A 10,648-nucleotide genomic window follows, 5' to 3' on the forward strand; every position below is an offset into this window, starting at 1 on the left:
AGCCCCTTTGGGGCCGACCGTAACAGTATTTCTCGAGAAGGAAACTCAATGACTTTGAATGGAAGAAACGGTATGTGATTCTAGATATTGGCGTACATATGTCGGAATATTCGGCTTGCATATGTCTACGCTGAGGTGGAATAATTTATCAAGAAACGAAGACTGATCTCATTATCAAACATGTATATCCACGGCAAGGTAGTGTGTAGTTGACGGTGCTATTTTATACCTGAACAGCATATAAATTTTGAAGTCTTAAGATGGGGAAGGAATGGTTCATGACAGACATGTCCCTGCATTTGCCTTACGAAGCTAGGAAAACCCAAAATGGCGAAAACCTATCCCATAGCGTAGAATTGAGACACCCATACTCTCAAAGGTAAACGGTGCCAACCCTAACGTTGTTCTCGTTGACAAAGTAAAGAGTTTTCGCAACGATATTCGTACCGAGATGAACAGCAGTCGAACTCACAACATATTGAGCCACTCCAGCAGCGTCAAGGCCGAGATCAAAGACACTAGACACTACAGCAGTACTGAAGTCAAAGACTGCTTGCTGAGGGTGGCCCAAGAGTTTGGGAGAATTATTGAAGTGCGTAGAAACGACGGGGCGATTGACCATGTGTTAGAGCGTTGTTTAGAACAGGGTGAAAAGGTCTTCCGCACGTAGTACGCAGGTGATAGAACATAGGTAGGAGGTTGGAACACATCTGAATTATGGCCCTCCGCAGCCTATATATATATATATACGTTTCTCGTAGCCCCTAGCCCCTGGTCGACCCCCTGCATGGTGGCTCTACAGGGTCGCCTGACACCATGACGTTGGTCAGCTTGTCGAAGTTGGCATTTATACTTCCATCCGCGTCAGGTGTGTTGATAACGTAGTCAATAACGATGATACTGATGACTCTGGCGGTGGCGGTAACGACGTGGACTTTGAATTTTTCTCCAAACAAAACGGTCTGCCCTTTTGTCTAGGACATCCGAAGGCTCCGTAGTACCGAGCTCACGAGGCAAGGTATCGACTTGGCGAAGAGTAAGTTGAGACGCCGTCGCCGAGGCTGGAGTATCATAGCCCCGAGGCGAAACCTGAGTTGGCGGGAAGACCTCGAATACTAGCACCCCGTCCACGACTTTTACTAAGCACTTCAACCATCCTTCAATAGTCACCTCGGCACGTAGAAGTTCTGAGACTAAATCTACGTCGGTCTTTTCCCGGTGTATGGTATGAATGGAAGCCACCTGCAGAGCACGTTTTATTGTGCCATGGTACGGTCGTTTCAAATTCAACTGACAGACGAACCAGGAGACCCCCAGGGAATCAGCCTCGTCGCAGGAATTTGTCAGCCGGCAAGACCCGGCAAGAACGGACACTTCCCGCTAGCAGTGCTGGCACAAACAAATGTCGAAAGAGAAACGATGGGCGGCCCCAAGCGCTAGTTCTTCGCTGCTGCTGTTTTAGCCCTTCCGCAGCACGGTGAAGGCTATCTGCTATCTGGATCTCCGCCTTGTTAAGGCCTTGGAGTTGATCGGCGATGCTAGGGTGCCCAAGATACGGCACTGCGGCTGATTCATAATTTCCCAAACCCTCCTATTATCGAAGCTTTCCGATTCTCGAAACCCTCCGAGGCCCTCGTACATGCATTTGGCAGAAGCTAGCGAAGTATATCGCAAAGTGTTGAACCAATATTAGGGAACCCTGTGGTTAGGATGGTAATATCTAGGATATCTGGGATATCTGGGATCCACTGCTCTCAGGAGCACGTGAGCTACGGCTTACGTGATCGGTGAAGCAGACGGGTATATCTGACCCACGTGGGTAGTGGTAATTCAGAGATAGAAGCAGACAATCAAGAACCAACCATCACAAGCCTTATATCAGATACCCTACCTATTCAGAGCTCGCAAGCACAGCGGAACTACTGGATTCGGGTTCACATAAGCAGTGAAGCCCTCTCAACACAAAGCATTTTATACTCGGCATAATGCATATGAGGAAAGGCTTAGATTAACCGCTTTCGTGAGAAAGACTGTCTGTGTATAAGAATGTACATCCCTTAAAACCTATTTCATGATATCCTATCAGTTCATCCCTTGAAAACTATTTCATGATATCCCTATCAGTTAATTCATGAGGCCATGTGTAAGGGGCTGCTCGTCGAGGGTCGCAACGGAACGGGGCCTTGAATAAATAAATACTAGATAGAGAACAAGAAGTTACAGAAATGATACGATGGCTCTTTGTGTCCCTTCATAATGGAAAACAAGGAGTCGCGCACGAGCCCACTAGCGAACTAGCCGCTGAGACACAGCCTCAGCTTCGTGGCTTAGCCGGGTATACGTCAAACTCTGTTCGTGATCCTGTTTTCGTATTTTGTGTTTCGTGTATGATCCTAGATGTGCATACGTACGATGCAAGGTTTGCGTGCAAGGGGTCCTGCCTAGTCATCTGCTAACGACCCAGTTGGGGCGTTATGGTTCCATAGCTAAGTGTACATGGTATTATCCTATGGGTAAGATCCCCTTGTCAATAGAAATTAGTGCGTGATACTGGGTTACAGGGTTGAGATTGCTATGGCAATTACGGCAAGTACTTTCATCTCATTCTGAAGAACACCATACTGCGGCTCAACCTCGTACGTATTAATACACTCTCTATCCTGCTCTGCTTCTGTTCCATTCAAGACCTCCAGCAAACCCGACTATGAAGTTATTATTTCTTATTACTACCTTCGCCTCTATAGGCACCTGCTCGAATACGGAAATGTGCCATGCCACGTTGCCAGTAAGTGGTATGCGCTAGAGAACATCACTACTTGTAGCTCGAGTGCTAACCAGGTTCATCAGACTGGTAAACCCAATTGTGCCTATGGTGGCCAGGATTGGAACACCTGTGTGGACCGTTGTCATTCATCTGTGAGTCAAGTAGTGTTCTGTTCATGTTTGTTCAATCTTGAGTGAAAGTTCGTCTTCATGATGATAACATTTCATAGTGTTCGATGAATGTTCGCGAATGCTATTAGTAAGTTCTTAGCTGTCTCTCTGTGAAGGGAAGGGTTGATAGATTGCAGCTAACTAATATATTTGTCTAGTCATTCAACACCTAATGGGGACTTTGACTGCTACTGTGATTTTATTAATCCCGATCGCAGAAAGGGGGGGAAAGGAAAGAAAACACCATAGTGGTTAATTGATAGGGGCTCAAGTGTCGATGCATTAGATAAGAATGGTACATAGGTAGTTACATCGGGACCAGGGAATTATTTCACTCTTGGTGTGAAGCCTGAACGAAGCTCCGCTCTGACTGCTGCTGTTACGGTCGGCCCCAAAGGGGCTTAGTGACAGCCCTCACATGGTCGTAAGTGCCTTGCTGGCAGCTGTCCAATTGAGCTTAAAGGATACGTGTTGATCAACGTCGTCAATTCAACTGGGCTGTCTTCATAGAGGCATAGGTCACAGGCCTGTGCTACATCACGGGTATAACCCGTAACAGCTGCTGCTCGTGGGGCAACGGCCCCAGAATATTGTGTCGTAGAATGGGAGAAAACCACTCATCAATCAGACTGTAGCTTCCTGAGTATCTCCAAACCTCCTGTTTGGGGGAGGAAGAGAAAAGTTACCAAAGACCACAACGCTAATCCCATGGTACCGTACATCCATCACTAAATCAACCATCAGCATAGCTCAACGCATAGATCGCTTTGACCTTGGCCTCCTCGGCAGCGACATCCAGCGTCACCGGCTCCTGGACGTCGTCGTCCTCGCCCCTACCCACCCCGGACATGGTCTCGTCCTCGTCTCCTTGCTCGATCAACATATCCAGGTCTCGATCGACGGCCTCAGCCTCTCGTCGGGCGGCGGCATCATCTGCTTCGGCGTGTCTCTCATCCTCCCCAGCCGTGGCGTTCAGCAGGGCCTGGAAGTCGGTCTCCGTCTGATACGCGTATGGATCCGACTCGTGGTCGTGGTCGTGTTCGTGTCCATGGTGATGGTGATGATGGTGATGGCCATGGTGGTGCGGTGACGCTATGATGCGCGGGTCGATAGGCTGGTACACGTGCGCGTCATGATGCCGTGGGCTATCTTGTAGCATCGGGTTGTGACCATGAGTCGGCGGCAGAGGCGAAACGGAGGGATCGCGGAGAGTTTGGGAGGGGTGAACGCCGCCGTCGGGGGAGGGATACCGATAGGCTGCCACGGCTGGATCGGCGATTGCGACGAGCTCATCAGAGGCAGAAGGGGGCGCCGCAGACAGCGAAGGCGGAGGGGCAGAGGGCGCCGCTGTTGAGACGGGGGAGACAGCATCAGCGGGCGCGGCTCGGTTGCGGGCGGTGCTGCTGCTGCTACCACCGCCGTTGGCTGCGACGGGCGCCTTGCCGAGCTCCTTGCACTTGACGCAGTTGCGGATGACGTCGCTGACGGTCTCCTTGATGCGGGACCAGTGGTAGCGTTCGGCGATGGTGGCCGTCGTCTTGTTGATGCCGCCGTGCGCCGCAACGTGAACGTCACGGGCAATCTCGTACTGGCGACGGGGGTCGGGGATGACCTCTTTGTCCTTGAGCATCAGCCTGTCGCCGGCGACAAGGCGATAGTGCGTCGCAGCGCTGCGGAGGCGGCTCTTCTCGTGACGATCGGCGCCGACGGGGTACTTGTTGTACTTGAGATAGAATTTAATCTTGTCGAACCGTTCAACCCCAGCGAGGTCCTCGGGAAACTCGCCAGGGACGAGGTCCCGGCCGTAGATGATGGCGTCAACCAGCTGGCCAGGATAGGAGCGCAGGTCGCCGCAACCCTTGACGCGGCCGATGCGCTTGAAGCCCAGAGCATCCCAAATCTTGCACGAAGCAACGTTGGTCTCGTAGACCAGATTAAAAACGCTGTAGGTGTAGCCCAGTTTCGGGGCCCAGTCGAGGTAACACTCGCCCATGAGTCGGCCTACGCCACGGCCACGACTCGCGTCGGTGACGAGGAAGCCGGCATTGCACACGTGCGAGCTGCGGCCTGGATAATTGGGCTTGATGTAGAAGCTGCCGAGGCACGTCTTGGACCAGTCGCCCGTCGCCGCCTCGGGCAGGTCGGCCAGGTCAGCCGGCTGCTCGATGTTTCCGAGGAGCATGAGGGCGCCGAAGTTTTGAAACCAGTAGGACGCAAACTTTTCGTGCGTCATGGGTTCCGTCATGGGATAAGTATCGCCGCCCTCAATTTCCTTGTTCAGCTGATCTGCGAGGTAGCCGAGGAGAGACTTGGGAACCTGGTCTCGAGAGGCGAAGGGCATCATCGTCGCAGCGGTGCGACCGTCACGGAGCGTCACTTGACGGGGCACAATCTCGGGGGGGAGATCTGATGAACCAGGTTCCGGAAAAGGTGTTGCCCCTGAAACCCTGTAAATGGTCGGGCTGTCCGGATCGTCCAACATGGCCGGCATGTTGGCGATGTTGGCGGCTCCTTTTCAGGGCCTGAGGGGGAGGATGAGAATGCTGAAATAGGGGTTCTGAGGTAGCCCCGCCTGAAGACTTATGCTGTCAACCAATATTAGAGTCAGCATATATCTCACGGATGAACTGGCCATGCACAGCATGAGACAAAATGTAACCCGTGCTCAGACTTGCTTGCTGTCCCGTCTTGTCTGATCGCCCCCATCTCGTCTGCTAGCAAACAGGCGGGAATAGGGGCATCTCAAGGACGGTTGAAAACAGGGATCCCATAAATAAAGGGGTCTACAAAGAAAGGCTCAGGAAGCCCTACCAAGAATGTGGGTTGCTCTCACTGGTAGGACACCCGCCCCCGCCCCCCTTCCTGGTCACCCTCAGGCTATTTTTTCCGGCCGAGGCCCAAACTTGTCGATGATGCAAGAAGCTGGGATTTATGCACGAAGGCCTGGCTTGGCGCGTCGGCAGGCGGGCTTGGGCTGGCTGTTCTGAAATGTTCGTTCGTGATGATGCTCGGCACGGCCTGTCGGTGAGGGGAAATGCGCAGGCGCGCACTTTTCAACATGAGGCTCTTTCATGTGGATTGGCGACTATTTCGACATTGCATATCAGATGCTGCATTTAGCGCAGATATGCAACTGCCGGTCCATCAAGGAAAGTGAACCAAAACACAATCACGATCTATACTCGACAGGTCTGTGTCATGAGTATGTTGGCCTCAAAAAAGGTATGCATTTATTCTTACAAGGTGTACATGTTCTATACGTCGTCCGCCAGAACCCTGGGGTCCTCCCCCCTCGCAGCCCACATCTACAGGTCCATGACGCTGGCCCGCGACGACTCGCTTGTTGGTGTCCGCTTCAGGGCCAGCAGCCTGTCGGCATTTCCATCCTTGCTCTCCTGCATCGCCTTCATGTCTTCTTGCCAGACCTCCTGGGCGGCCTCGTACGCCTTGCGCGTCTTGATCATGTACCGATGCACCTCGACGGGGTTGTCCCACGACACACGACCCGCGGCCGCGGCCTCCTTGCGCCTCTTCTGGCCCTCTTGGCCGGCGCGTCCGAGAATGCCGCCAATGAGGCTGGTTGATCGGAGACTACATGTAGATGGTCAGCATATGATGTCCCCCTTGGAGAAAGCCATATAGCACGGGAAGACGCAGAAAACGCACCTGTCGTCGTTGGCCGGGATGGCGTACGTGACCCACGTAGGATCCGCATCCGTGTCGATGATGCCAATCGTCGGGATCGTCGCCAGGCCACACTCGTTGAGCAGCGTCTTGTTCTCCATTGGGTTGAGGCACACGACGAGATCAGGCACCATGGGCCTCCGATCCATGACGTGTCCGTCAAAGCCAGGCACGGGCCTGTCGTGCTCGTCGAGGAAGACGACCTCGCGGTCGCGCAGGATAAAGTCGCGGTTCGTAATGGCGCCGGGCGTCCACTTGGTGTAGAGGTGGCAGCCGCCGGCGCGGCCGGCCGCCTTGGTGACAATGTCCATCTGGCCGGGACGGGTGCCGACGAAGAGCACGAGACCGCCGTAGAAGGCGACCTCCTCGACGACGCGGGCGGCGCGGCGCAGGTGCGAGGCCGTCGTCTCGAGGCTGATGACGTGGACGTTGTCGCGCACGCCGTAGATGTAGCGCGAGTTGGCCGGGTTCCAGCGCGAGCGGTGGTGGCCCATGTGCGTCTGCGAGGCCATGAGGAGCTCGAGCGTAATGTCGCGCGGGTACGGCGGGTTCGTCAACAGCTCGGACGGGATGTAGGCCGACTTGACTTCGGAGCCGATCGTCTTGGTGAGGTTCTGGGCGCGGCGGTACTCCTTCCACCACTCGGGCACGGCGCTGCTCGTCGCCGAGGGCACGCGACGCTGACTCTGGGTGTTGGCGGCGTCGGCGGTTCTGGGAACCTGGTCGAGGGCGGCTGCTGTCGTCAGGGACTCGAGGGCTTCGGCTGTCAGGCCAGAGGGAGTGTCTTGGGAGATGAAGCGGGCGGTGCATGGTCGGAGGAGGAGGGGGGCGGCCAGGGCCTGTCGGGCTGCATTGGGTCAGTGGAAGAATTATTCGAGGTACCAGGAGGCCGTGAATACCTTGCCGACGGGCTATCGCTCGACTGAACATGATGGCGGGCTGGTGGATCGACAATTGTCCAGTGGTTCACGTTGCCAGAGCCATACGCGGGAACATTTTTTGGGAGCTGCAGAGGTCGAGGTCCACCGAAGCCGCACGTCGTGGTGCATGGGCCATGCTTAGGTAATACAGCGACGCAGACCCCTGAACACACCTTCATGATGGTCCCTTTCGATACCCTAGCTCCAAGGGCTTTGATGGTATTCAGAATGTCAATGAACGGAAGAATTGGCTCGGCCTCGGCAAAGCATGGGCTTGCATTCGCAAAAGCTGGGACACATCATATGAATCACAGAGGTTCCAATGTAAAAAGGCCAGAACGACCCTAACAATATCGACGCAAAAAGACAAAGGTGCAGTGTGGTATTAACAACAATATGGGGTACTCAACAGTCTACGAAGACAAGCGTTTCTGAATACAGTATGTACGCCTCATCACATCATGACGCAACGGGGCCCGATCTCTCACTCCCATGTATACACTCTCTATCTGCTGGTGATCCTGGAGATGGTGAAGACACCAACAATAACGACAGCGAGCGTTACAATAGCACCAGGAAGCAGTAGATCGTTGGGCACACCCTGGATGAGCTGCTCCTGCTGGGGCGCAGCGTGGCGGGAACGACGGGAGCGGCGGCTGGGAGACTCATCTTCCTCCTCCTCATCCTCGTCGTCCTCGTCATCGTGGGCTTTCCTTCGCTCGCGAAGTCCAGAGGCCGTGGAGGTGGCGGGCGTGGGGATGACGGGCTCCACAGGCGTCGGTGCCACGGCGACAGGAGGCTTCTCCGGGTCGTGAACAAAGAGGTCGACCTTTTCGCGGTGGCCCTGGCGTGCCAGGAGGATGGATTCGAGGAGGTCATTGTCGGTAGTAATCGACACCGAGTCACCTTCGTCATCGAGGTAGCTGAGCGCGAAACCGCCGCTGATCTTGCCATCGTCGTCGGTCGTCGGGGCGCCACCGATGGCTTCAGCTTCGGCACCGAGCTTGGCAACGACATTGGCGACCATGGCGGCCACGCCCTGCGATGCGATGACCTGCAGCCTGTGAACACGGCCCGAGGGCGCCTTGAACTTGAAGGGGAAGGGCAGCTCGGCGGGCGACTGCGGCGCGATGATGTCGGCGGGAATAAACTCCGAGTGCGGGGGGGACTCGACGCCCACGTGCGAGGCCGAGTCACCAGGTGCGACGCTGTCGCCGATGCGCTCGCGCGTGTGATCGGGTGACATGATGCGGGAGCCGAGGTTTGTGTGGTGGTGGCTGCCCTCGCCCGAGACCATCGACTCGGACTCGTTATCAAGCGACAGCCAGAACTTGTTCCAGGCAGGACCCTCGTTGTCTCCGGTCGCCATGGTGTTGATCTGCTCGAGTGTTGCGTAGGTGAGCTTGAGCACGTCGACCATGCCCACGATCTCGCCGCCGTCGTTCATGACGGGGAGGTTGAGGTAGTGTCCGTCTAGTGTCTGTCAGTACATGGTTCCTAGCTAGCATGCACTGTGGATCCCACATACCATGCATCTTGCGCAGGGCGGCCTGGATGCTCATGTCCATGGACGCGAAATCGGGGTGAGGCGTCATGACGCGAACGACGCTGCAGGTGGCGGGGTCGAGGCCGACGGCGATGACACGCAGCACGACATCCTTGCTCGTGAAAATGCCGGTGATGGCCCCCTGGTCCTGCACCAGGACAGCGGTTGTGCGGTTCTCCTTCATCAGCTGGGCAGCCTCGCGAACGGAGGTCCTGACGCTGACAGTCGTGGGCGGGGTGCCGTTGAGGACGGACTCGAGGGTCGGGCCAGACATCTTGGAGCGCAGCGCCTCGACGTACTGAATGATCTGCTGGGGCTGACTGGAGCCAAGCTCGGACTGGACACCCTCAAGGGCATCGTAGAGGCGTCTCGAGGAGGAATAGGCGCGCTCGAGCTTCTCCATGGCGTCGTAGAAGCACTTTGTAATGTCGAGGATACCGGAAATATCCTGGTTCTCGTCCATGACGGGCAAATGGCGGAAACCCTTGCGCACCATGAGATCGAGAGCATCGGTGGCGCTCGTGTCGGTACGGGCGCAGAGAGGGTTCTTGGTCATGATATCGGCGATCGTGATGTGGGTTGGCTTCATGCCGGCGCCTACAACGCGGAAGGCCAGATCCTTGGCAGTGAAGATACCCGAGATTCTGTCGTCGTCGTCGGTGACGAGAACACAGTCCTCGCGCTTAGCCGCCATGAGCTGGGCTGCCTCGGCGACGGTCGTACCAGGCTTAATCTGCAGGGCGGGACTCGGTTTAAGGGCGAGGACGGTGCCGGGAGGCGCCTTTCGGGTATGGCGGGCGCGGCCGCTGAGGTGCTTCTTCTTGGAGAGGTCGCTCTCCATCTTGCGACGGATGGCCTTGATGTAAAAGTCAGTATCCATCATGTCAAGGCGGCTGGCTCTTTCGAGCTCGTGGTAAGTGAAGCCCATCGCAGGTCAAGTCGGCTTGAGAGTGATTTTTTTTTCTTTTTCACTTGGACCTCGAACTGGTCTCGTTCGCTTTGACATACATAGGGGAGTAAAGAAGAGGGGGAAAGCCAAAACGTACATCATCTCTCTTGATCTGCTTCTGTCGACTCGCGCTGACAGCAGAGGCGGCACCGGCGGCACCACCAGCAGGGGCAGCACCAGAGTCGCTGGCAGTGGTAGATGGGTGGGTTTCCAGTACGGGGCGGGGGATACTGGACGAGGAACCGGGACCCGGGCTGTTGGCAAAGGGAATGCCTGGGCGGCTCTGGCCGCGATTGGGCGTGCCTCTCAGCGTGTTGCCTGACATTGCATAAACACCTCAAATTGGCAAGAGGAGTGATGTCTTAGCGGCTGAAGTAAGGTGTTTGTTGACTCGGTGGGGCTCGGTCGGGAGGGGGCGGGTGGAGGAGGGAGCCGGTGGCCGAGTTGAAGGTTGACGATGCCCGAAGAAAAAAAAGCGTGAGGCGTCTCTTTGTTGGAGGTTGAGGATAGAGAGAGACAAACGAATACAGGCCAAGAGGAATGCAGAAGCCGATTTGTGGGCCCAAAGAATCAAGTACTTCGCTCAGAAATCTGAACCTGGAGGAATAGCCTGGC

At 55.5% G+C, this 10,648-nt stretch overlaps 4 protein-coding genes across 4 annotated transcripts; 1 reads left to right on the forward strand and 3 right to left on the reverse strand.

The window, feature by feature from the left end:
• Positions 1-180: 180 nt before the first annotated feature.
• On the forward strand, positions 181-1,703 carry VDAG_03998 (uncharacterized protein; the record flags this gene model as incomplete). The annotated part of the gene is made up of 4 exons (XM_009654082.1): positions 181-201; positions 350-592; positions 979-1,036; positions 1,298-1,703. 4 exons carry the CDS (start codon positions 181-183, stop codon positions 1,438-1,440), a joined length of 465 nt encoding a protein of 154 aa, XP_009652377.1. The 3' UTR covers positions 1,441-1,703.
• Positions 1,704-3,667: 1,964 nt separating this feature from the next.
• VDAG_03999 (SPT10 protein) lies at positions 3,668-5,425 on the reverse strand (the record flags this gene model as incomplete). The annotated part of the gene is made up of 1 exon (XM_009654083.1): positions 3,668-5,425. One exon carries the CDS (start codon positions 5,423-5,425, stop codon positions 3,668-3,670), a length of 1,758 nt encoding a protein of 585 aa, XP_009652378.1.
• An 814-nt stretch (positions 5,426-6,239) lies between these two features.
• VDAG_04000 (40S ribosomal protein mrp4) lies at positions 6,240-7,548 on the reverse strand (the record flags this gene model as incomplete). The annotated part of the gene is made up of 3 exons (XM_009654084.1): positions 6,240-6,525; positions 6,601-7,457; positions 7,501-7,548. The coding sequence occupies 3 exons, from the start codon at positions 7,546-7,548 to the stop codon at positions 6,240-6,242; spliced, it is 1,191 nt and encodes a 396-aa protein (XP_009652379.1).
• Positions 7,549-8,043: 495 nt separating this feature from the next.
• VDAG_04001 (CBS domain-containing protein) lies at positions 8,044-10,358 on the reverse strand (the record flags this gene model as incomplete). Its single annotated transcript, XM_009654085.1, has 3 exons — positions 8,044-9,011; positions 9,067-9,977; positions 10,093-10,358. The coding sequence occupies 3 exons, from the start codon at positions 10,356-10,358 to the stop codon at positions 8,044-8,046; spliced, it is 2,145 nt and encodes a 714-aa protein (XP_009652380.1).
• Between the last annotated feature and the right edge of the window lie 290 nt (positions 10,359-10,648).

Source organism: Verticillium dahliae, genomic scaffold (assembly GCF_000150675.1).
Source record: "Verticillium dahliae VdLs.17 supercont1.6 genomic scaffold, whole genome shotgun sequence".
NCBI classification, from domain to species: Eukaryota; Fungi; Ascomycota; class Sordariomycetes; order Glomerellales; family Plectosphaerellaceae; genus Verticillium; species Verticillium dahliae.